At 41.1% G+C, this 24,703-nt stretch overlaps 1 protein-coding gene across 1 annotated transcript in view; it reads right to left on the reverse strand.

Moving 5' to 3' along the window:
- Positions 1 to 24,165, reverse strand: part of DDX51 (DEAD-box helicase 51) — a 41,682-nt gene extending 17,517 nt beyond the window's left edge. Inside the window, exons 1-12 of the mRNA XM_077461578.1 lie at positions 24,036 to 24,165; positions 21,117 to 21,588; positions 17,360 to 17,510; positions 17,095 to 17,240; positions 11,688 to 11,759; positions 11,489 to 11,595; positions 11,280 to 11,388; positions 11,039 to 11,181; positions 10,567 to 10,765; positions 9,538 to 9,653; positions 1,512 to 1,628; positions 1,058 to 1,159 (exon numbers count right to left, since the gene is read on the reverse strand). Coding sequence (XP_077317704.1) covers positions 1,058 to 1,159; positions 1,512 to 1,628; positions 9,538 to 9,653; positions 10,567 to 10,765; positions 11,039 to 11,181; positions 11,280 to 11,388; positions 11,489 to 11,595; positions 11,688 to 11,759; positions 17,095 to 17,240; positions 17,360 to 17,510; positions 21,117 to 21,588; positions 24,036 to 24,058 — 1,757 coding nt within the window. The 5' untranslated portion in view covers positions 24,059 to 24,165. The remainder of the gene's footprint in view (positions 1 to 1,057; positions 1,160 to 1,511; positions 1,629 to 9,537; positions 9,654 to 10,566; positions 10,766 to 11,038; positions 11,182 to 11,279; positions 11,389 to 11,488; positions 11,596 to 11,687; positions 11,760 to 17,094; positions 17,241 to 17,359; positions 17,511 to 21,116; positions 21,589 to 24,035) is intronic.
- Positions 24,166 to 24,703: the final 538 nt, after the last annotated feature.

The raw sequence follows: 24,703 nt of genomic DNA on the forward strand, positions 1-24,703 counted from the left end.
TGGTCACTAAACTTAAAACCGCTTTTTCACAAAAACTGTAAAAGATATCAAACTGAAAAGATATAGCCAGATAGCTGAATATTTTGTGAACATTTTAAAGTGTTTGGCGTCTGTAGGTAAAAGAATGAAGGAGCTTAAACTTTTGGTAGCGGAAGAAGATTTTAAGGATTTTAAGCATGCTCTCATTGACTTCAATGTTAAAAAGCTTAATATTTTAAAAAGTATAAATAGTAGAAAAAAAAAGTTTAAGTCGTCCCATCACCAGCTGAACATTTTAAAAGTTGAATGGCTTTAATAGCTGAAAGTATGCAGAATTTCTGTTACACAGAGCCAAAAAACTTAAGGAATAATAATAATAAAATTAAAAAGATGATTAATAAATTTTAAAAAAACGAACAATAGTGGGACTGCTAAAGCAGTCCCACTAATTAAAACTAAAATCTGCATCAGTTGCCTCCTCAGAACACCTTTGCTAGAGCTGGCTATACACTAGTAGATTTTCAAATAAATGTTTGGATGACAACTCTCATCAGAACAATTGATGTCTTGACAAATGTCATTCGATAGTACTTCAAAATTTAACATTCAATTTTGTAATGAGAGGTTCATCCTACTCCTTTCAAAATGTTGTCATCACTGTGGTTTGACTCCACTAACCTTTCTGAAATTAAAGTTTTCTAATGAAAATCCACTAGTGTATAGCCAGCCTTATTGTGCAGTGATTACATAGTGGCTTGGGAGTGTCCCATCCCAAGCAGATAGGAGAAAGTGCAATAATTACTGAAAACACTGGGAGAAGGTCCAAAGGAATATGTTACTGCTTTACTGGCATGGGCACAAACACCATCTCCCAGCAAAACAGTGCTGTAGCAATCAAGCAATTCCTGTGTTCCACAGAGCTTGTAAAAAGCCTTCTGAGCATTCCCTATGCACATAACTAATGCAATTAATTTATTTACACTGATCAGAAGCCTTGATGATAAATTTTATAAAACTGATGGTTAGATAGATGTGAACTTTAATATGCCATTCTGTATGCACTAAAAGATGGACACACCTGTGAATGTACGATCTGATGAACTGTGGAGCATCGTAGTTTATTATACACTTCACTCCTTTAATGTCTATTCCTCTGGCTGTGGCATCTGTACTAATTAACCTGTACAAAACGATGAAACAGAGAGATTTGTCAGAAACAAACATTGTATAAGCAGAAAAGGAAGCCGAAGCATAGAAAAAAAATGGCAATTGCCAGGTACACTATTAGACTACATGAAAAACCAATATGTGAATGAGATTTTCTAAACTATGCAGAACAGAAACGTACACAACACGTCCACCAAAAAAACAAACAAAAAAACCCACAACAAAACACTCACATGTAGATGAAAACAATTACTGATGACATATGGGTACAGATGGATACAAGACTGATGAAATATGATGCAATTTATTACATGTACCCAAACTCACAAAAAATAAACCAAAGCTAGTACATCATGACAACTCACAGCTGTAGCTTCCCCTGCTCAAACTCTTTCAAGGTCTTCTTTCTCTCCCCAGGGCTGAGACGAGAAGAGAATTCAGCCACGGTAATCCCTCCATAGAGCTTTACAAGAAGGAAGAGGCTGTTGAATACAAAGAGGCATCAATCAATCCAGTGATGGTTATGTTACCACAATAGCATATAAACACCACATTTATTAGCAGAACAGTGCAAATTTATACTGCGTGCATGTATGATAAACATAATATGCAACAGACTGCTGGTCAGATCATTAACTTGGTAGATTATGTTGGATATCTACATTTAAAATCTGATACAAAATAGGCCTATACAATAAGCATGGGTAAAATGAGTGTGGTAATCAAACTTTATTTTAATTGGGTACAATTGGGGAACTGTATATTTTGCATTTATTAATCTTAAGTAGAAGTTTACCCCAAAATGAAAAAGCATCAGTCTAAACACATCTGTTAATAAGGGGAAAAATTTTAGCTGACAGTATCTAAACCCACAATTAAAAGGAAATAAAGTGAGGGAAAAAAAGTATTTGATCCCCTGCTGATTTTGTTTGTATGTTTGCCCACTGATAAACAAATGATCAGTCAATTTTAATGGTAGGTTTATTTTAACAGTGAGACACAGAACAAAAATATTCAGAAAAACACAATTCAAAAAAGTTATAAATTGATTAGCATTTTAATGAGTGAAATAAGTATTTGATCCTCTTTCAATCAGCAAGATTTTTGGCTCCCAGGTGTTTTCTACACAGGTACCAAACAGATTAGGAGTACTCTCTTAAAAAGGGACTTCTAATCTCAGCTTGTTATCTGTATAAAAGACACCTATCCACAGACACAATCAGATTCTAATCTCTCCATCATGGTCAAGACCAAAGAGCTGTCCAAGGATGTCAGGGGCGAGATTGTAGACCTACACAAGACTGGAATGGACTACAAGACCATCACCAAGCAGTTTGGTGAAAAGGGGACAACAGTTGGTGTGATTATTCGCAAATGGAAGAAACACAAAATAACTGTCAATCTCCCTCAGTCTGGGGCCCCATGCAAGATGTCACCTTGTGGAGTTTCAATGATCATGAAAATGGTGAGGAATCAGTCCAGAAGTATACGGGAGAATGTTGTCAATGATCTCAAGGCAGCTGGGACCATAGTCACTAAGAAAACAAATCGGTAACACACTATGCCGGGAAGGACTGAAATCCTGCAGCGCCCGCAAGGTCCCCCTGCTCAAGAAAGCACATGTACAGGCCCGCCTGAAGTTTCCTAATGAACATCTGAATGATTCAGAGAAGAACTCATGAAAGTGTGGATGAGTATGCCAGGATGACAATGATGCAAAATACACGGCCAAGGCAACAAAGTAGAGGCTCAAGAAGAAGCACATCAAGGTCCTGGAGTGGCCTAGCCATTCTCCAGACCTTAATCCCATAGAAAATGTGTTGAGGGAGCTGAAGATTCGAGTCACAAAACATCAGCCTCAAAACATTAATGACTTGGAGAGGATCTGCAAAAAGAATTGGGACAGAATCCCGACTGAGATGTGTGCAAACCTGAAGGCCAACTACAAGAAACATCTGACCTCTGTGATTGCCAACACGGGTTTTGCCACCAAGTACTAAGACATGTTTTGCGAAGGGGTCAAATACTTATTTTACTCAGTAAATCAATTAAATCAATTTATAAATTTTTTGAAATGCTTTTTTCTAGGGCTGCAACTAACGATTATCAAAATCGATTAGTTGGCCGATTGTTTTGATTAATCGGTTAATAACCTTAAAAAAGTGTGGTGTATAAATTTAGTTAATATGTAAAGTTTAAATAAAAAAAAACTATTTATTCTTAAATATCTATATGCAGTAGTAAATAGAGGTCGACCGATATGGGTTTTTCTCTGGCCGATGCCGAGATTTTTATGGCCAATTTAAAAAATAAGTAAATAAAAAATACCTCACCCACTCCACTCCTCCCTGCTTCCTCCTGTCACTCTACCACACACTTGATGTTCTCAGTACAGATGGCACTGGTTGGCTTAGGCAGGTGGCACTGGTTTGGACCTGACATATGGCACTGGTTGGCACCAGTTTGGACCTGACAGATGGCACTGGTTGGCACCAGTTTGGACCTGACAGATGGCACTGGTTGGCACCAGTTTGGACCTGGCAGATGGCACTGGTTGGCACCAGTTTGGACCTGACAGATGGCGCTGACAGGTGGCACTGGCAGGTGACGCTGGCACGTGGCATTGGCAGGTGATGCTGGCACGTGGCACTGGTTGGCACTGGCAGGCGACGCTGGCACGTGGCATTGGTTGGCACGGGCAGGTGACGCTGGCACGTGGCACTGATTGGAGGTGGCACAGGTTGGCTGTGACAGGTTTCCCATTGAGCTGGGTGTAACTGTGTGTGAAACTGACAAGTAACAGACAAGCTGTCAGAATTGAGCTTAATGTCGGGGGTGGGCAGGACCCAGCAGCTATCAAACACCAGCCAATGAATGGGCTGCTTAAGAAAAGGGGCGGGCCACATACACGTAGGGGCCCACCCAGATCCCATTGGCTGGTGTTTGAAAGCTTCTGGGTCTCGCCCACTCCCGACTTCAAGCTCAATTCTGACAGATCCTCTCTCTCTCTCTCTCCTCTCTCAGTTACGTGTCAGTTTCACACACTCAGCGGCTCTGGCAAGCATCAAGCACCACACTGAGTGTGGAGGAGGAAGGGTGGGCAGTGTTAAATATTGGCCTAATTTTGATAATAATCGGCCAATGACAATTTATCAAAAATGGACAAATATCGTCCGACCTCTAGTGGTAAATATAAATACCCAACTATATTGTTAGGGAGCAAAATCTCTAATCCACTCTGAGAATACCAGACAGAAGAGATATACTGTATATACTATTAGAGGAGATATACTGTATAAACTATTAGAGGTTGAATCTGGTAAATATAGACTCAAAGATCTTCTTTTTTTTTTTTTTTAGATAAAAAAAAAATGGTTAGACTGTTTTGCAAATTTTCAAACAGAACTGTAATATATTATATGCTGGCCATACAAAAGCAATGTCTTCCTTCAAATAAAAAAGTAATTTTAATAATGTTCGTTCGATTTTCTAATCGTTAGTGGGGTCAAAACGATGTTCGTTTTCAACCACAGTGACAGGAAAATTTAGAATAATAGTAAACGTCTTGGTCAAAGGAATTTTTAGACATTGTATGTGGTTTTCGTTCATAAATTACATTAATTTTAAAAACAATGTTAAAAGCAAGTGACAATTTAATTTCAAACAAAATTCTTTCATTCGGCGAATGCAAAAAGATTTTTTGTATGAATATTCTTGTCTGAATTGATCCATGTGGCCAGCTAAATGCTCAGTACACACCTATGCAGTTTGCTTTTGATTTGATCTGTTTCTGCTGTGTTTTAGCTGTGCATTTTGATTTTTGCACAAGCGATTTTGCTGCGATTCGCGTTATTATTTTTATTTTTGACCAAATTTGTTGGGCAGATTAAAAAAAAAAAAAAACACACAAATTGCTGCAAAAATGCATTACGTGCTTTTCGTCAGCTTCGCCATTGAAGTCTATTGAACCAAAAAAGCATCGTTGTGTTTTGAAAAAAGTCCCTGACAGCAGCTGAAAAAAGCATAGATGTTAAAGTGTCCCATGGGAAACCATGTTAAATAAAATAAATAGTGTGTTTCTGCAAAAAAAAAAAAAAAAAAGCACAAAGGGAAGAAGAATGTATGCCTTTCTAGTACAAAAAGAAAGTAATATTTACAGTAAGCGATTTGCTCTTTGTACTATAAAGGGCTAATTTTTTTTGTTTTTTTAACCCCATTATGTTACTGCCCGATTAACCACTTCAGGACCGCCGTATTGCCATTGTACGTCAGCACAATGGCACAGGCAGGCAGAATCACGTACATCTACGTGATTGCCTTCCAGCGGGTGGGGGGTCCCATCGGACCCCCTCCCGCTGGATACGGCGGTCCGATTCGGTCCAGCAGCGATCCGTGATGAGGGGATGGCCGTTCGTTTTCGGCCACCCCCTCTGGATCGCTCCTGGCCAATGAGAAGCTTCCTCCCCTGTGTATTGTTTACACAGGAAGGAGGAAGTGATGTCATTCTCCTCGGGGCGGTCTTTTTGACCGGACTACGAGGAGAAGAGTAAAAGTAAGTCTGCACGAACACTACACTGACATGTAGGTACACACAGGCACACAAACCCCCCCCGATCCCCCCCCCGATCGCCCCCCGATCCCCCCCCCGCCCCCCCTCCCCCCCCAGTCACAGTGTCACTGATTGCATTGATCATTTCTTTACTGATCAATGCATTCAGTGTCAGTTGTGACAGTAAAAACTGTCAGGACAGTTAGTGTTAGGTCCAGGGTAGCCCCCTATCACCCCCCAATAAAGATTTAACCCCCTGATTGCCCCTAGAGTTAACCCTTTCACCCCCTTTTGCCAGTGTCACTAAGCGATCATTTTTCTGATCGCTGCATGTGTCGCTAGTGTCGCTAGGTAGCTAGTTATTTTTTTAGGTTCACCGCCAGGTTTTTATATCGCTAGGTACCCCGATATACTACCCAATAATGTTTTTAACCCCCTGATTGCCGCTAGTTAACCCTTTCACCCCCTTTTGCCAGTGTCACTAAGCGATCGTTTTTCTGATCGCTGCATTAGTGTCGCTACAGTTGCTAGGTAGCTAGTTATTTTTTTAGGTTCACCGCCAGGTTTTTATAGCGCTAGGTACCCCGATATACTACCCAATAATGTTTTTAACCCCCTGATTGCCGCTAGTTAACCCTTTCACCCCCTTTTGCCAGTGTCACTAAGCGATCATTTTTCTGATCGCTGCATGTGTCGCTAGGTAGCTAGTTATTTTTTTAGGTTCACCGCCAGGTTTTTATATCGCTAGGTACCCCGATATACTACCCAATAATGTTTTTAACCCCCTGATTGCCGCTAGTTAACCCTTTCACCCCCTTTTGCCAGTGTCACTAAGCGATCGTTTTTCTGATCGCTGCATTAGTGTCGCTACAGTCGCTAGGTAGCTAGTTATTTTTTTAGGTTCACCGCCAGGTTTTTATAGCGCTAGGTACCCCGATATACTACCCAATAATGGTTTTAACCCCCTGATTTCCGCTAGTTAACCCTTTCACCCCCTTTTGCCAGTGTCACTAAGCGATAATTTTTCTGAACGCTGCATCAGTGTCGCTAGTGTCGCTAGGTAGCTAGTTAACTAGGCTCCCAAAAAGTCCCCCACATGTGGTATCCCCGTACTCGGGAGAAGCAGCAGAATTTATTTTGGGGTGTAATTTGACTTCTGCCCATAGCATGTGTGAGCAATATATCATTTAGTGACAACTTTGTGCAAAAAAAAAAAAGTTTGTAATATTCCCGCAACTTTTGGCAAAATATAAAATATTCCATGGACTCAACATGCCTCTCAGTAAATAGCTTGGGGTGTCTACTTTCCAAAATGGGGTCATTTGGGGGGGTTTTGTGCTATTTTGGCATTTTATGGCCTTCGAAACTGTGATAGGTAGTGAGGAGTTAAATCAAAAATTTGCACCCTTAGAAATCCTGAAGGTGGTGATTGGTTTTCGGGGTGCCGTGCGCGACTAGACTCCCAAAAAGTCCCACACATGTGGTATCCCCGTACTCGGGAGAAGCAGCAGAATGTATTTTGGGGTGTCATTTCACATATAACCATGGCATGTGTGAGCAATATATCATTTAGTGACAACTTTTTGTAAAAAAAAAATTTTTTTTTTTTTTTTTGTCATTATTCAATCCCTTAGGACAAAAAAAATAAATATTCAATGGGCTCAACATACCCATCAGCAATTTCCTTGGGGTGTCTACTTTCCAAAATGGGGTCATTTGGGGGGGATTTGTACTGCCCTGCCATTTTAGCACCTCAAGAAATGAGATCGGCAGTCATAAATTAAAAGCTGTGTAAATTCCAGAAAATGTACTCTAGTTTGTAGACGCTATAACTTTTGCGCAAACCAAAAAATATACGCTTATTGACATTTTTTTTACTAAAGACATGTGGCTGAATAAATTTTGCCCTCAATGTATGACTAAAATTTAGTTTATTCGATTTTTCTTATAACAAAAAGAAGAAAATATCTTTTTTTTTCAAAATTTTCGCTCTTTTTTCATTTATATCGCAAAAAAAAAAAATCGCAGAGGCAATCAAATACCATCAAAAGAAAGCTCTATTTGTGGGAAGAAAAGGACGCAAATTTCGTTTGGGTGCAATATTGCATGACCGCGCAATTACCAGTTAAAGCAGCGCAGTGCGAAATTGCAAAAAGACCTCTGGTCCTTAAGGTGTTTATTGGTCCGGAACTGAAGTGGTTAATCGATTATGAAAATAGTAATCAATTCATTTCATAATCGATTAGTTGTTTCGGCCCTAGTTTTTTTCTTCTTGTTATTCTGTCTGTCACTGTTAAAATAAACCTACCATTAAAATTAAAGACTGATCATTTGTCAGTGGGCAAATGTAACAAATCAGCATGTGGCGGCTGCATTCTTCATCTTTTTTTTCAGATGTTTTCCTTTATTTGTACCTGGTAACCCTGCTAATAACTCCCTTTCTGTTCCTTGGTGGCTACACTGACTCACTTTGTCTTTATGGAGGAAGTCATGGCTGTCATCCAGGCTATACTTCAAATATGTCTTCCTCTCCTTACCTTGTTGACATAAAAGCTGGGACAATAAGTAGTTTACACAAGGCTAACAGTTGTTTGTGTTTTAGCTTGTCTAACAGGACGTGACAAGAAAACTGCATTTTTAGCAAGATTTTCTGTACTAGCTGAAAATGTTCATAGCCCGAAAAATAAAAACTAATGCAGCCACCACAACAAAGAAACAGTGAGCTGCAATATATAAAAGTGTTTGTTCCTGGATTTAGATATTTTTTAACTTTGACTCTTCCTTAATATAATAATTACCGACCAATAATTGTCAGTCCAATGGCCTTCCTCCGACAGGGTGACGATACTAAATTCCCAGCAGTGAAATCACTGCAGCTGTGTCACACCATGCAGCCACTGTAGCTGCTAGACTGCTAGGGCTGCATTGCAGTGATTGTTGAGAAGGATAGTTATCAGTACCATCATAGCTTAAGCCAGTGTAGGACATGTGGAGGTTTGAATACACAGGGGAAGGTAGTAGAGAAAAAATATTGTTTGACAGGAAGAGGGAATTTAAAATGAACCTTTTACTATGTCCAAAGTAGTAATCATTTCACTTACACCCCCCCCACCCCCCCCCCCCCCCCCCCCCCCGGCCTGATTTGTTGATGAAGCCCTGTAAAAAAAGACACAGTACCTTCAAATATTGGGGAACTTGTAATACTCCTAGAATATGTCACTCAGTGTCAGGCATTCTGAAAAGTCTGGGAAAATAATTTTGGGGGAGGGGGGGGGGGGGGCAGAAGATGAACACTAAAAAGTTCAAAAGCATAGGATGCTTATGCTTCTTGCTTTGAAGTTAAGGTGCTACTATGCCTACTATTTCAGCAAGGCAGTAAAACCCTTCACAGGACCACAATTCTACCAATCTAAAGGCCCATACACACGATCTGACTTTTTGACAACAAACATGCAAATTAGGTGTTTTAAGGCAACGTCCTTAACATGCTTAACAAGTTAACGGGCAACGCCCTTTGTACAGAAATCCACAGGAAAGTTTGTATAAAGTCCGATCGTGTGTATGAGGCTTAACAAGGGTGGTTCAGGAAAAGAGCAGAGAAAAGAAAGACCTCTGCTTTTAACTGCAACCATGAGATGAGATCACGACAAAATCTGTGATTCACAAGGCTAGCTAAACAGAATTACAAAGACCGACAACACACACACACACACAGATTTATTTTACTTATACTATATTTTTTTTAAGTTCAGTTTTAAAAAACTGCTGCTAATGCAAACATAGGATAGTCTTCCAAACATCAGCTGACAATCCATATCCTAAAATCAAGTAAAGTGACTCACCGGTGGGAAGACTCCCTGGAGTTGGCGAAGCAGAGCACACGAGAGAAGCGAAGAGTTTGCAAAAAGTGTAGGAGTATTAGAGGCTTGGAGTTTAGGTTACAGGGAATGTAATAATGCTGAAGAAGACCAGAGAACGCACTTATTAAATTTCTTATACATTACTGTATGCACACACATACTAAATGAATAACAGTTTAAATACTCTAATGAAAAAAAAAAAACAATGGATGTTTATACAAGTATAGATCTCATGTGGAGAACAAGCAGTAACAAATCTTTCAGCTCTGGTGTGGTTGGCATTTCAGTGCTGTACAAGATCTGTAGTTGGGCAGTCCCTTTGTCTATGAAGACATGATCTCTGATCATAGAAATTTCCTAATAGTCACAAGTATTTGCTGTCACTTAGGGGTAAATAGATACATAGCTAGATTAGTTAATTACTGAGATTGTAAACATCAAGCCAAAATTATCCTCCAAACGTGTTGCTTTTTAAAGAAGTACCCACACTGCATGGGTGACCTGCTCATTTTTGTCCAGGGAATTTCAAAGCAGAGAGATACTTATCTAGTCCACGATCTTTCAAGCGCACGATCAGTCCCTGCCGACCCTGCCTCCTCCTCCCCCGCACGTCAGCAGTCCTGCGAACGAACTATTCTTGATGTCATCACGCCCATGGACCGGCTCTGGACGTGAGGATAGCAGGAACAGTCAACTGCTAGACATGGGGGTGCGCGGTTTTCCGGAGGATCAAAAGAATAGGGTAAGTATAGCCTTTCAGTGCTCCCCTTGATAAAACAGCCCCAATGCATGGGAGAAATTTTTTTTTTTTCCTTTTTTTTTAATGGATGGGTAAATGAATGGGTTATGCTTTAAGTAGGAAACAGCAAGAGTACTGGTATTGTGTAAAGTGTTGTATCCCACAGCAACCAACCAGATTTTAAATGACTTTTCAGATCAGGTAAGCAATTATGTATGATTGCTATTACAGGAGAAAAATGTACCACTGAAAAAAACCTCTGAACTGCTTACCGTTAGGCCCTCTGGAAGTGAGAAGTTTCCAGAAGAGAGGCACTCCTCTGGATTCTCAGCAGTGTTCTTGTGTGTCGGTTTGTGGACGGAAGAAAATAAACGAGGCTGGTACAGGCCTAGCTGTTGAAGCTTCTCAGGATTGTGAGTCAAAGTGGCAGAGAAGAGCAGTTTCTGCAAGGGGATCCGACACTGGCTAGAACTGAAGAACAAAAAAAAAAAAACTGTCAGTTTCTCGACACAGAGCCCTTTTAAAAAGTACTAAAATATTAATAGGGTAAAAATACTTGTACAGAACTAACAGGGCAAATTATATTTATGCAAAAAGGAGGTGAATGCTCAAAATATCTGCAAATCAGACTAGCTGCAAATCTAGCTTTACACCATGCAACCCTTGTGCTTCTGTGTTTTTTATCCAATTCTATGGAGCACTCAGCACAGGGAGAGTGAAACTTTTGCACATATAGCTACTTACTTGGCGACAGTGGCCACTACATGCTCTTTCCTGGCAAAAAGCATTGGATGAGTATCTGAATGCACGTTAAACACTGCCTTAGTAACATGAGGTAGCCAGTCCTGATTCATAGAATCAATCATACGATCTGCTTCATCAATAACCTGCAGGAGAAAATATAACTCATAAGGCACTAAAACATAACAAGAACCCTTGTATGTATTATCTGAAGAGGTGATGCAAAAATACAGTGCAGTTTTACCAAGAAGCGCAGATGTCTGAGCGTGAATCCCTCTGTCTGCTGAATGTGATCAACAAGCCTTCCTGGCGTGCACACAAGGATGTCGGCCAAACTGCAGAATGCAGACAACCTGTGGGCAACAATATCCCCAAAAAAATACAAACACTAAAGATGAAACAGCAAAGCATATGACAAAATATGAGGTGGGTGCCTGAAAACTAAAAACTCACTTTCTAACTACCAAAGTCTCCTGCTCCTTAGCAAATGATTTAAGGCCTGCTACCAAGACAACTTTCAGTCCAGTACCATCCACGTAAATGTTAAACACCTTGCACACCTAACAAGAGAGGAAGAAACAAATTTCATTATAAAGAGTGAGAGAAGAGTGATTACTGACAGCAATAGCATGTCTACACAATCTCCATTTACCTGTTGTGCCAACTCCTTGGTGGGTAACACGACAAGAGCGCGAACCTCACATACAACACGTTGCAGTAAAGCCTGTGGACCAACATAGGATGTAAATGAATGTAATAGCAAGGAGCTTTTAAGAAAACAACATATTCAGCAGCACTGTACAATATGTAGGTATTTATGCAAGTGATGTTATCACAGTAATACATTTTTTATGTTAAGATTATTTTTTTATATTTGCTTAACCCCTTCATGCTCAAGCCTTTTTCTGACATTTGTTGCTTACAATTTAAAATCTGTATTTTTTGCTTGAAAATTACTTAGAACCCCAAACATTATATATATATTTTTAGCAGAGACCCTAAAAAATAAAATGGCGATCATTGCAATATTTTATGTCACACTTTATTTGTGCAGCGGTCTCTCAAATGCAATATTTTTTGGAGGAAATACACTTTCATGAATAAAAAACAAACAAAAAAAAAAAAAACCACAGTAAAGTTAGCCCAATTTTTTTGTATAATGTGAAAAATTATGTTACACCAAGTATAGATACCCAACATGTCATGTTTCAAAAAGGCATCACCCTGGTACAACCCCTTCAAGTTGAGGGCAGCATATTTGTGTTACGTCGGCATGAAGGGATTAAGTGAACTGCTTGACAAGAACTTAACATGTAGTTTGGAAATACAAATGTATAGGGGGCAACTATATTCACACATTACAGACACAAGTTCTGCTTCTTCCTCTATGAAGTGTCGTGTGTCAAAGGCATGCATGTGGGAGCCCTCCATTGCGCATGTGCTGCTGATGTCAGCAGCTGCATGCAGGGTGAATATCTCCTAAACCATGTAGGTTTAGGAGATATTCATTTTACCTGCAGGTAAGCCTCATTATAGGCTTACCTGCAGGTAGAAATGTACAAAAGGGGTATACAACCACAATAAGCGGCAATGCTGAAGGAGACCAAGCCAACAAAGAGATCACTCTTTTGGTGTGTTAAGTATACCATTGAATGTGTTTTGTTACATCTATTTAATAAGTGCTTCTGCTGACTGTTATAAGTTACCACAATTCCCAGGTCTCTCTAAAGGCCCATACACACGATCAGACTTTTTGACAACAAACATGCAAATTAGCTGTTTTGGAGCAACATCCGACCGTGTGTACGCTCTATCGGACAAACTTTTTTGGTTTTCATCGGACTTTTGTTGGCTGAGCGAACGGACAAACTTTCTGGCAACAAAAGTCCGATGGAGCAAAGTCTGATCGTGTGTACAGAAAACTATAGGACTTTTGTACAAAGTACAAACAGGCATGCTCAGAACCAATGCAAAAGATCAGGCGACAATACAGAAGTTGACCAAAGGTGGCGGTAAAGAGCAGAAAAACCACGTGATTTGGTGAAAGTTGGCTGAAAAAGTCCTGCTGTGTGTATGCAATACAAGTTCAGGGCCGACGCCCTTTGTACAAAAATCCAAGGGAAAGTTTGTACAAAGTCCTATCGTGTGTATGAGGCTTAAGGAAGAAAGCCCAAAAGACCAACTAAACTTTATTTTTTGAGTTTTGGACCAAGTATGGAAAGAACCAGCAATACACTGTAATCATGTATTGTCACACAGTATTCACTACTTGATGCATATGTAGATCAACAGTACGACATTTAATCTGCATATGACATCAGTTAAAAGGAAACCCCTTAATAACCATTACTCAACCTTTATCAGCCCCAATTAACTCAACTGTGGGCATAGAATTGTGTATATGTGTTTGTATGTTTTTTTTTTTTTTTTTTTTATTGGTTGAACTAGATGGACTTCTGTCCCCTTAGCTATTATTTTCTTCATTTTTTTTACCCTAAAATGGTTCTAAAGACTAAAGGTTTAAGACCTTAAAGCATACATGCAGGTAACCTTTGCTAATGTTTACATGTATCATGGGACTCATCCCATTTCCCCCTACTCGCGGGTTAGGCAATTGAAGGCTGATCTGCACCTCCTCCACTTGGTTGATCCCTGGTGGCTACTCTTTTTTCTCACATGTCCATCACATCTATTTGGGTGTGATGCCTATCCAAGTCTTCTGTTCTAAACATTACAGTTGACAGAGTCACGGCTCGCTCGTTACATTCTTCATTCCCTCTCCACTGAGCGATTGACTCTAGCCACTATCTGGGAGTTGGCATTACTTCTGACCCATCTGCTCTTTATTCGGCCAATTTTTTGCCCCCTTGCTCCTCCATCTGAAAGCTGATCTACTCCATTGGCATTCACTCCCCTTAACTTGGTTTAGCCACTACAGTGCCCTCAAAATGACCATACATCTTAAGGTGCTCTATCTGCTACAGATACTTCCCATTCGCCTTCCTCTGGTGTTCTTTAAATGGGTGAGCTCAATGTTTAGAGACTTTCTATGTTTCCCACAGAAGGCCTCAACTTAAGCTTTAACTTTTTCCTCTCCCAAAACGACGGAGAGGGGTTGGCCTTCTAGATGTGCAGGCCTACTACAGAGCAGTGCACCTCACCAGGTTAGTGGACTGTCACTGTCATGCTGAAGCAAAACATTGGTTAGCCATGGAATTGGAAGATTCTAATGACACGGCAAAGAGTTGGCCTTGGATCAACTCTCCTCTGCCGAAAGCGCTCAGTGATCACCCTACCATTGATAGCATGTTGTTGGCTGCTAGGGATGCCTTTAGACACTCTTTGGCGTCACCATTGCCTTCTCCCATGGTACCAATACTGGGAAAGCCATAATTTGAACCGGGCCTCCCGAACCCCCATTTTCAGCATCTGATCTCTTCATTTTTGTGACAGTATCTGAAGGCCAGCTCTCTTATTTTGCCAGGATGACCACTACTGACCTCCCACTAGACTTCTGGGGTGGTCTCCAGTTATGTCATTTTCTGCGCCGGTGTTCGCGCTCTGCGGGTATACTTTGTCAACTTACAGAACTGGAGCATATCTGTCATAAGAGGGAACCGATTAGTCATTGTCTTTTTCAATGATCTACTCTTCCCTGATTCGGCCAGAGACAGCATATGTCCCTACATTTCTCTCCAAGTGGGAATCAGGACTTGAAACCCGATTCACTGACTTACAGAAGGAGAAAATCCTTCACTTTGCCCAGAAATCTTACATTGCCACTAGAGTTTAAGAGACCCGTTACAAGATCTTGACTTTCTGGAACAGAGTGCCTACTACACTGCGTTGCTTTTTTCCCCCCAAGTCACTAGTACGTACCGGCAGTGTGGCAATACAGAAGGAATGATGCTACATGTCAAGAATTCTCCTAACTTTCAGGGATTTCCCCTCACTTCCTGTTTGGCTTTGGGGCAGGAAGTGAAAGGAAATCTCCCCAAAGGGACACAGGTGGAAAAAAAATAAAAAAATAAAATAAAAGCTTTACAGGTTTATGACTCTCCCTTGCTTAATCCGAAAAGAGAAAAAAAAGTTTTGCCTATAGTACTACTTTTAGGTTTAAAACTTTTCATGTTCAGTTCCATCTCTAGCCTCCCCTCCCCCAACTACTTACCTGAGCCCGAGAGCAGCAGGGCTGCTCTCTCTCTCTCCTAACAGGTTTAGAGACAGCAGCAGCAGCTGTTCTCTATAAAATTCTGTGAGGAGGGAGTGGAGCCAAGCTGAGTTGTGTGGGTGTCAATAGACGCACGCAGCCTGGCTTGGGATTAAATCTGCACGAGTGCCCCCTGCAACAAGCAGCTTGCTAAAGAGGCATTTGGAAGGGAGGAGGAGCCCAGAGGGGTGGCAGGGGGTTCAGGACCGCTCTGTGCAAAACCACTGCAAAGAGCAGGTATGTAAAAACATATTTTATTATTTTAATAAATAACCTTTACAAAACACAGTTTGGTTATTTTTTTTCAGTGTTGTATAAAAAAACGTGTAACATTGTAACAAAAAGCACCTTTTTGACCAAGAGCTGAAATTATATAAACAGTAAAACACATGCAAGTAACGTAAGGGAAAGACAATCCAGCCACTTAAAATGGAGTTCCACCCAAAAATGTAAATTCCGCTTTAAGCACTCCTGACCCTCGACATGCCACATTTGGCATGTCATTTTCTTTTTGGGGGGGGGGGGGGTAGCGGATACCTAGCTCCCACTTCCGCCCATGTTTCAGCAGCCCCGAGCGGAAGTTCTCCTCCCCCGTCCCCCTTCTGGGACATGTCACAGGTCCCAGAAGATTGCCCGGCCATTCAGAACACGCAGCACGACTCGCGCATGCGCAGTCTGCACCCGGCAGTGGAGCCACAACCTGTCACTGCTGGGTGCCCACACTTGCAATGCCGGTGTCGCAGAGAGGAAAGGGAGAGAAACTAGGCTTCGGACGGCCACATCACTGGACCATGGGAGAGGCGAGTGTCTGTTTATTAAAAGTCAGAAGCTACACTTTTGTAGCCGCTGACTTTTAAGAAAACACATAAATGGGTGGAAATGCGCTTTAAGCAAGTAAGGGTTTAATTAGGGCATGTTCAAAATAGAATGCTGTGCAGGAGACCCATGTTCCGTGTCGGTTTCCCGCACCGCATTACAATCGCACTGCCCTTGTGATCTGCAGTGGATGTCAGTGCAAAGTTGACGACATCCCAAATGCAGGTCGCAAATGCAGCTAGTCTGCCCATACCAGATAGCATGGTACAAAAGTACCATGCAATCCGGTTGCAGTGCGTCTCCAAAAAGTAGCGCATTACTTTTGGAGCATTGCAAATTCAGCCCATTCAAAATGAATGAGCTAACATCGCACTACACAGAACTGCACAGGAAATACACAGCGTTCCTGTGCGATTCACATACAGTTCCTAGTGTAAATGGGCCCTCAGGGTCTTTTCACAGTGCCACGCGGAGGTTAGGCCACAGAGCAGATGAAGTGCAATGTACATGCGGTTTCCAATGGACTTCTTTTATGTCCTGCATTTTTGGCTTATTTTCTGAAAGCACACCAAAGACGCAGCATGCAAGACTTTTGGTGCGCTTTCAGAAAACACAATTAAAAGGCGGGACATAATTTAAAGTCTAGGGAAAGTTAGAGAAACCCGCACAATAACTGTAAGTACATTGCGTTGCACTCGTGCTGTGGCCAAATGGCTTGTGGTTGGGGGGCTGTTAAAACACAGGGTTGAGTGCATTTTATCACCAGCATACACCAATGCCCCCCATCATGTTTGGTGGTACTGCAAAGGAATCAGAAAAATGGCAAACACATTGGTGCCCCACTTCCAGAGTTAAAGCAGGCAGTGAGAAGGCATCAAGCGCCTCTGAAAAATGACCTGAACGCAGATCGCTTTTCCAGAGGCACAGAAAATTAGTCACACATCTAAACTTAGCCCAAGTACTATACAGTCTCATTACGGTGGGAAGATAAATAGCAGCAGAAATATCTAGAGTTCGATTTCAGCATGCTTACCTGTACTATGGGAAGGACAAAAGCCAGAGTCTTTCCACTGCCAGTGGGTGCAGACACACAAATATCACTGGGGCGATATCCTCCCCGTCCCAGAAGAAATCCATGAGTGCAGCTCTCCAGGATAGCTGGGATAACCTCAGCTTGAACTAACAATCAGGCAACAAAACATAACAGAGTTTCAGGGATAAAATGAAAAATGATAACCTTGAACATAAATAAATTAAAAAATATCAAAAGAATATAAAGAATGGATGTCTGGACCTACCTGGAAAAAGGGAATGCACTTTATTGGCTTTTAGTTTAATTGCAAGCTTAGGGTGCAAACCAGGGACATCGGGAATTGAAACTAGGTTCTGCTTGATTTCCCTGTGAACAACAGAAGGCTTTGCCAACCACTGTGGCAGAACTGGCATCACCTGCACAATAAAAAAAATGTTTTGATTTATTTTCATTTTTTATGGTCTCAAGCCCACTTGCAAGGCTAACTTCTTCTTTTCTGTCTATGGCAAGTAGATGACGTTCATTCCAGTAATCTCATCAAACAATGCAGCATTTGAACTGATGGAGAACATAGTTATAGGTGGATTCAGTTGGACAAAAATGTTTTAGAATATTAGCCACATGCCAAATGTTAGAATAGTACAAGAAATTCACATGAATGTTTTTGTAAATGAAGATACCGCCATGTTTTCCCTGCTGCTCCTGTCTGAGGAGTATTTCTATATAGCCAACAGGATCAACATATGGCTGCTTAGGGCTATAATGTAATTTACCAGTTTAAATACTGTTCACTCTTTGTAAGTCTCCTAACTAGTAACAGATTCTGTTGCTGGTGTGGCAAGACTACATTTATTTTCCGATCTTCTAATTAAGCATTAGTATAACATGACACCCAGGCGGCTAGCATTTTCAGAAGAAAGGGTAATTTGTTTCAACCTCCACATTTCTCTCATAACAGGCTTCCATTACCTATAAAATGGAACCTACCTTCCACACAAACTTAACCCTAGTAATTTAGTCTTATAAACCAATTACCTCCTAAACGAAGTTTGAACATTTAACTTGGTTCTTCATTTTAACATCAACCATTTACCTAACTCTTAAAACTAAACACCTTAGCCTAGGTTTAATAAGTTAAACTTTAAAATGAACCTGTTACCAGACTATGCGCATTAAAGCAGTTTTTAAGTTCCCCTGAAAAGTTAAAAGTCAGCAGCTACAAATACTGACACTTTCCTGTCCAGGGATCCAACACTATCCCCACCCAGGCTGTTTTTCCAGCACCACCAATTGTGGGAAGCTAGCTGTGACTCCTTCATACTGTGCATGCATTGGCCGGTCTGACCCCATAGCCCTCTGGGACCTTTGACATGTCCCCGGGGGGGGGGGGGGGGGGGGGGGTTGTCAAACTCCCACTCAGATGGCCTAGGTAATCTAGCTGGTGGTAGGAGTAGGTCCCCCCCAAAACCAGGTACCTGCCCCCCCCCCCCCCCCCCAAAAGAAGCCAAAAGTGGGGGGGGGGGGGGGGTTGGGGGGTGAAGAAGCACTTCCCCTTTGGGGTTAAGTTCTACTTTAAGTTATTTGTGAATTATTAATCAGTAACCGCACCTTAAAGCAAACCTTTAAGCTGGTCATAGATGGATTTGGTAATATTGCTTTCTGTGTGAAAGAAGCCTTAAGCCTCATACACACGATAGGACTTTGTACAAACTTTCCCTTGGATTTTTGTACAAAGGGCGTCGGCCCTGAACTTGTATTGCATACACACAGCAGGACTTTTTCAGCCAACTTTCACCAAATCACGTGGTTTTTCTGCTCTTTACCGCCACCTTTGGTCAACTTCTGTATTGTTGTCTGATCTTTTGCATTGGTTCTGAGCATGCCTGTTTGTACTTTGTACAAAAGTCCTATGGTTTTCTGTACACACGATCAGACTTTGCTCCATCAGACTTTTGTTCCCAGAAAGTTTGTCCATTCGCACAGCCAACAAAAGTCAGATGAAAGCCAAAAAAGTTTGTCCGATGGAGCGTACACACGGTAGGATGTTGCTCCAAAACAGCTAATTTGCATGTTTGTTGTCAAAAAGTCTGATCGTGTGTATGGGCCTTTAGAGTCTTTGTTATGAGAATTACTTATTTCACGAGCAGCTAAAGAGGTCAAGAATGACCTAGTCACCGGTGCACTTTAAAATATTGGTAAACCTTTTCATTCATTTTGGATACAGTAGAAAGGGGTTAAAACCCTCTTATACCACTAAGGAGATTTCCCTTCCTGTTGTCTCTCTCAGACAAGAAGTGAAGAAAGTGAAAACCTCTCCAAAGCTATGAAGAAATCTCCTCCCAGACAGTTGTCATCAGAAAAGATGTTCCCACTGAAATCTTTAGCCTCATCTTCTGTTTGTTCAAAAACACTAAAATTTGGGATTTGCCATCACTCAACAGAATGGTTGAGAAGAGAAACAACAAATCTCACCAATCAAATCAAAATCAATAAATCTCACCAGACAGGACACAGACAGCAATAACAACTTAAGAATATAAAAAGTAGAAGGTGCAATCAGCGCAAATATATATATATGAAAAATTGATCGTTGATCTGCATTATAAGCTATAGGGATTGGCTTTAGCCATGATGTGAGATGTGAGAGCATGTATCAAACGATGTGTTGTTAGGTAAAAAAAAAGCCTCTGTTGTAATCTTTATTACTATGGATCTGGAGTCCTTGTTTGTTCGTCGTTTTTTATATAATTTTTATTTATCTTTCTCCATTTTTGCCCGTCCTGTTCACAACAAGCCTCGAGCGCGACGTGATATGTAAACAGAAGGCGGGGCATACCCGCCCAGTCCTCTCCGTCCGCTCACTCCCTCTGAAACATGTCCCGAGCGCGACGTGATATGCTAATGAAGGGAGGAACATACCCACCCTGTGCTCTCAAAAACAACTTCCGGCCGCCTTAGAAACATCCCAGTTGTATGACGCAACGCGTAGGAAACCGGAAGTGACGTTTACATCCGAGCGACATGCTCGTTGGTCTATTGTTTGCTGTGCACTCTGCCTTTATCCACTTGTGAGTAGATGATTATTTGCTTAAATAAAGTTGATAGTTTTTATATACTACACTATGGTGGATTTTATCTGTCTATCCCTTGAGTGAATACGTTGTTAGCATTTATGAGGAAATTGTATGATTTATGGTGTCGTTAGAAGTTCCCTCCTCCATTCATCTCCTGGCTTCAAGTGTGTATTTCTTTGCTGTATACCTTACAGCAGTAAGGTAATTACCTAGTGTGATCAGCACTTACACGGAAAATCACTTGAATGGAAGAGAGTTGGCTTGGCACAAAATTGCACTTTATTATTTGATTGTGTTATTGCACTCTAACATTCATGATTGGACTATGTATGGGTCACTTTGATTAGATCCATTTGTTGCTGCTGCCGTTATATTTTACTTTTTTGCTGCTGCTATTTTTTATATTTTACTTGCTATATACACCGTATGTATAATAATCTTTATTATATGCACCTTATTTTGCCTATCACAGTACCACTGTCGTTGACACTTGAGCTATGCACAGATGCACTTTGAATTATTTGTAGATTATATTTTATGCTATGCACAGATGCACTTTGGATGCAGTTTGATTGTTTGATTAAGCACGATTGCACCGTTTTGTTTTCTTTTTGACACTACTGATATATGGATTGATTTTCATTCTTTGATAGTTTATTTGAATTTAGGAAGCGCAACACACCCCCCTTTTTTCCCATTTCCACATTAATGAGAGCCAACTCATAAAGTGTTTGCTGCACCTATCAGAATAGAATTGTGCCTTTTAAATAATTATTTTTACATATAGCGTAGGAGCCCTTACATATATATTGCATTGTTGTTGTCAGTAAAATGGCAACACAAAAAAAAAAAAAAAAAGTATTCAGAAGTCCCTGTATGCCTATCTAGTATTTGGGATTTCTCCTAGCGGAAAATACAAAGCCTGTAATCAGTACACCGCACTCTCACCTTCTGAATAGGTTTAGCCTCAAAGCCACCTAGCAGGAGGGAGTTTGGACCTGAGGCGCTAGCATTAGCAGAACTTCTTTCTTCCACCTTTGCATCTTCTTTTGGTTCTTCTAGGGTAACACTCTCCTGTACTTCTTTGGCAATTTTCTTTTTGCGCTGTTTTTTCACCTTTACTTCCTCAGTCACTTGTTCTTCTTCCAGTTTAGCATCACTGGTGGATTTTTTAACCTCACTTGTTGTGTCCGGGAGACTTTTCTTTCGCTTTTTCACTTTTCTCTTTATTTCAGGTTCCTCTTTGTGGTCCTTGGTTTTAGTATTATCATCTTCCTCTTCATTGCTAGATTTAATACCTTCAGGTATTCCCTTTTTCTTATCCTGAAATTCTAATTGGCGATTCCTGGCTTGTTGGCGGAGCTTCTCCAGCAAAGCTTTGGAGCGATCTTCAGATGACTCCACCTCATCTCCGAGATACCTGGTATGGTTTAAAAATAATTTAAATATATTTAGGTGCAGAAAATATATTTTCAACAAGAAAATGCTGATGGAATACACTGGATGGACTGCATAACCAGGCAATAACATGAATTAACTAAAATGGAGGATATATTTTCATGTGTTTATTAGGGATTAGCTCTGGCGTGTTCACACACTCCACGTGAAGAACCCGCCAGGAAGTCGCGTTGGCGCTAATCACAAACAGTGAGACATTTCCTGATCTCTGCAGCTGCACATCGGGAAATGTCTTGCTGCCTGTGATTAGCGTAGTGCTGCGCTGACATCCTGGCGGGCTCTGCACATGGAGTGTGCGAACACACCGGAGCCCATCCTTAGTGTTTATGTATAGTGTAAACACAAAATTTGCAACACATGGCAGATAACACAAAGGACACAAATTATATTTATAGCTCGGTTCACATATATGCGATCTGGATGTTTTAAACTGCATCCGATTTGCATGACGTGATCAAACCAGCTTTCTATGGACCCCAGTTCACCTATGTCTGGGCCGGCCACAGTGCGTTTTTAAAAAGAGTCCTGTATGTTTTTCAGTCCGGCTCAGGTGTGATTCAAGTAAAAATTTGTACCTGAACCGGTATAAAAAACCTCACTGGCCTCCTTTTAAAAACTGCACTGAAACCCAGAGCAGACATATGTGAGCCTAAAACCTTTATCATTATAGTCTGACAATATCAAGTAGGTCTACCTACTCTATGTACAGTACAGTGTGTCGGGCGGTGACACCATAATTCACCTAACCCTGCTGACACCGTACATTACATACAGACCATTCTGTAAACTGACACTGTAATGTATGTTATCTGCTCATTACTGTACTGAGCAGTCAGTGAGCATTGGAGAGGCGAGGAAGAGCAGAAGAGAGCCAGAGATTAACCATCACGGGTCTCTGCTCAGAGCGGAGGGGAGAACTGAGTGATCAGTTCTCAGTGTAACTGATGTTGCATCCACCTACTTGAGCATAATTTTTTTGGAAACCCCATAGTTCTCTTTTAAATTAAAGGGGAGTTCCACACAAAAATGGAACTTCTGCTTTTCAGAACCCCCCCCCCCCCCCCTCCGGTGTCACATTTGGCACCTTTCAGGGGGGAGGGGGGAGAAAATACCTGTCTAATACAGGTATTTTGCTCCCACTTCTGGGCATAGATACCCACGCCACCCATGCCACTTCCTGCCACCCCCCCCCCCCGCTTTCTTCTCGAAGACACACGGGTCCCAGAAGACAGCAGGGACCAGTGGGAACGTGCAGCGTGAGTCACGCATGCGCAGTAAGGAACCAGGAAATTACTTCACTTCCCGATTCCCTTACCGAAGATAGCAGTGGCAGCACCCAAGAGCCGAGGGACAGATCGGCTTTGGGTACTGACATTGCGAGCGCCTTGGACAGGTAAGTGTCCATATTTTAAAAGTCAGCAGCTGCAGTATTTGTAGCTGCTGACTTTAAAAAAAAAATTAAAAATAATAATAATAATAATTAAAAAAAAGCGGCAGAACTCCGCTTTAACTTTATTGAGATGTCACGAAGACATTTCATAAAGTTTGATTGCCAGCCACACATGCACTGTGCTGATGAGAAAAATAAATAAAAAAAGGACTGCATGCAACGCAGTGGTGTGAACCAGACACATAGGAGACACAGAACTATGCCTTGTCCATGCGATGGGACTGCTCTGGAATTGCAGCCCAACTGCTTCTGATGTAAACCAGCCCTAAGTGCTGGGAGCCAATAGAAATACCCAGAACTTCTGAATTCGGAGAATCATGTGACAGCGCTGAGCCAATCAGTATTGTCACATGGGAACCTCTAAGTGATCTACGATTCCAGTGTATCATAGCGATAGATTTACTAAAGGTAAATAGACTTTTACTTTGCAAGGGAACTTTTCCTTAGCTTACAGAATGAGGTGACTTTGTCCTCACTTCGGCAGGACATATACTAAAATTGGAACGATACAGAAGTGACTTCCATCAATCAATCCTGTGCAAGCAAAAACACACAAGTAAATTTTTCACCACATTTGCTAAGTCAATGCTACATTCCCTTGCATAGTAAATAGCCTATTTGCTTTTAGTAAATCTTCCCCATAGATTTTGCAGGTCTGGAAGTGACCAGCAGTTGAATGAAGCAGCTAAGGGAAAGGGACCAGAATGTGATGCTGAGGTGTTATACAGAGAACAGTGGAAGGAAAGCACAGGCTTGTTGAATGGCTGTTCAGGACTCCAGGAAGTGAAGTGAGCTCCACAGGCACTAACTCCAGGAAGTTTATTCAGATATTGAACAGTACAGATCCCATTTAATTTGAAGCCTATACTTTAGTAAGCAGATACTATATAAGGCTGCCTCATTATATCCGAGGTACCATACATGTAATATAGGTGATACGAGGAGAGAACACACCATACCTGTTAATGACAAACAGTGACATCCCGACTCGTGCACTACATCTAATCTATACCGTACAATGCAGCAACCATCACATGTTCCATGTGTAGCGTCGCACAGCAATGACATCACATGGACCTAGGGAGACTTGCATGTTAGCAGCGCCATCTGCTGGCTGGAGTGTGTTTAGCCGCACTTCTGACCTATACATTGCTACTAATATTATTAAAGTGGATCTTCACCCGGAAAAAAAACGTATTTGTGTCTAGCTCTCTCCCCATTTAGTGTATTACAAAAAAGACTTTAAGCCAGGGATCGAGTCCTGGGGAAAAAAGTGTGGGAATTCCCACGCAAGATCAACTCCACCACCAAAAAAAAAAGATATATGCACGAATGCTTCAAAAATGGTATTTTTTATCCAATTTTCGTATTGTGTGTATGAAGCTTAACTGTTAGTACATATAAAAAAACAATCCTCAATAAATATAAATACGGTAATTCTCTGAATAATCAGCACTCGTTCAATTGTGCTTCCATGCAAATGTGAACATGTTCTGATCTTTATTGGGGAATTTTATTTTGTATATTTTGAGTGTTTATGTGGTGAGTTTACACTTTTCATTGAACAGAGTTTGGATAACACAGGGTTAAACGGAAAGGTCATAAATTAACTGCACATTATCTGGGG

The sequence above is a fragment of the Lithobates pipiens genome, unplaced genomic scaffold, assembly GCF_037356315.1.
Source record: "Lithobates pipiens isolate NorthernLeopardFrog02 unplaced genomic scaffold, aLitPip1_a1.2 Scaffold_3, whole genome shotgun sequence".
NCBI lineage: Eukaryota > Metazoa > Chordata > Amphibia > Anura > Ranidae > Lithobates > Lithobates pipiens.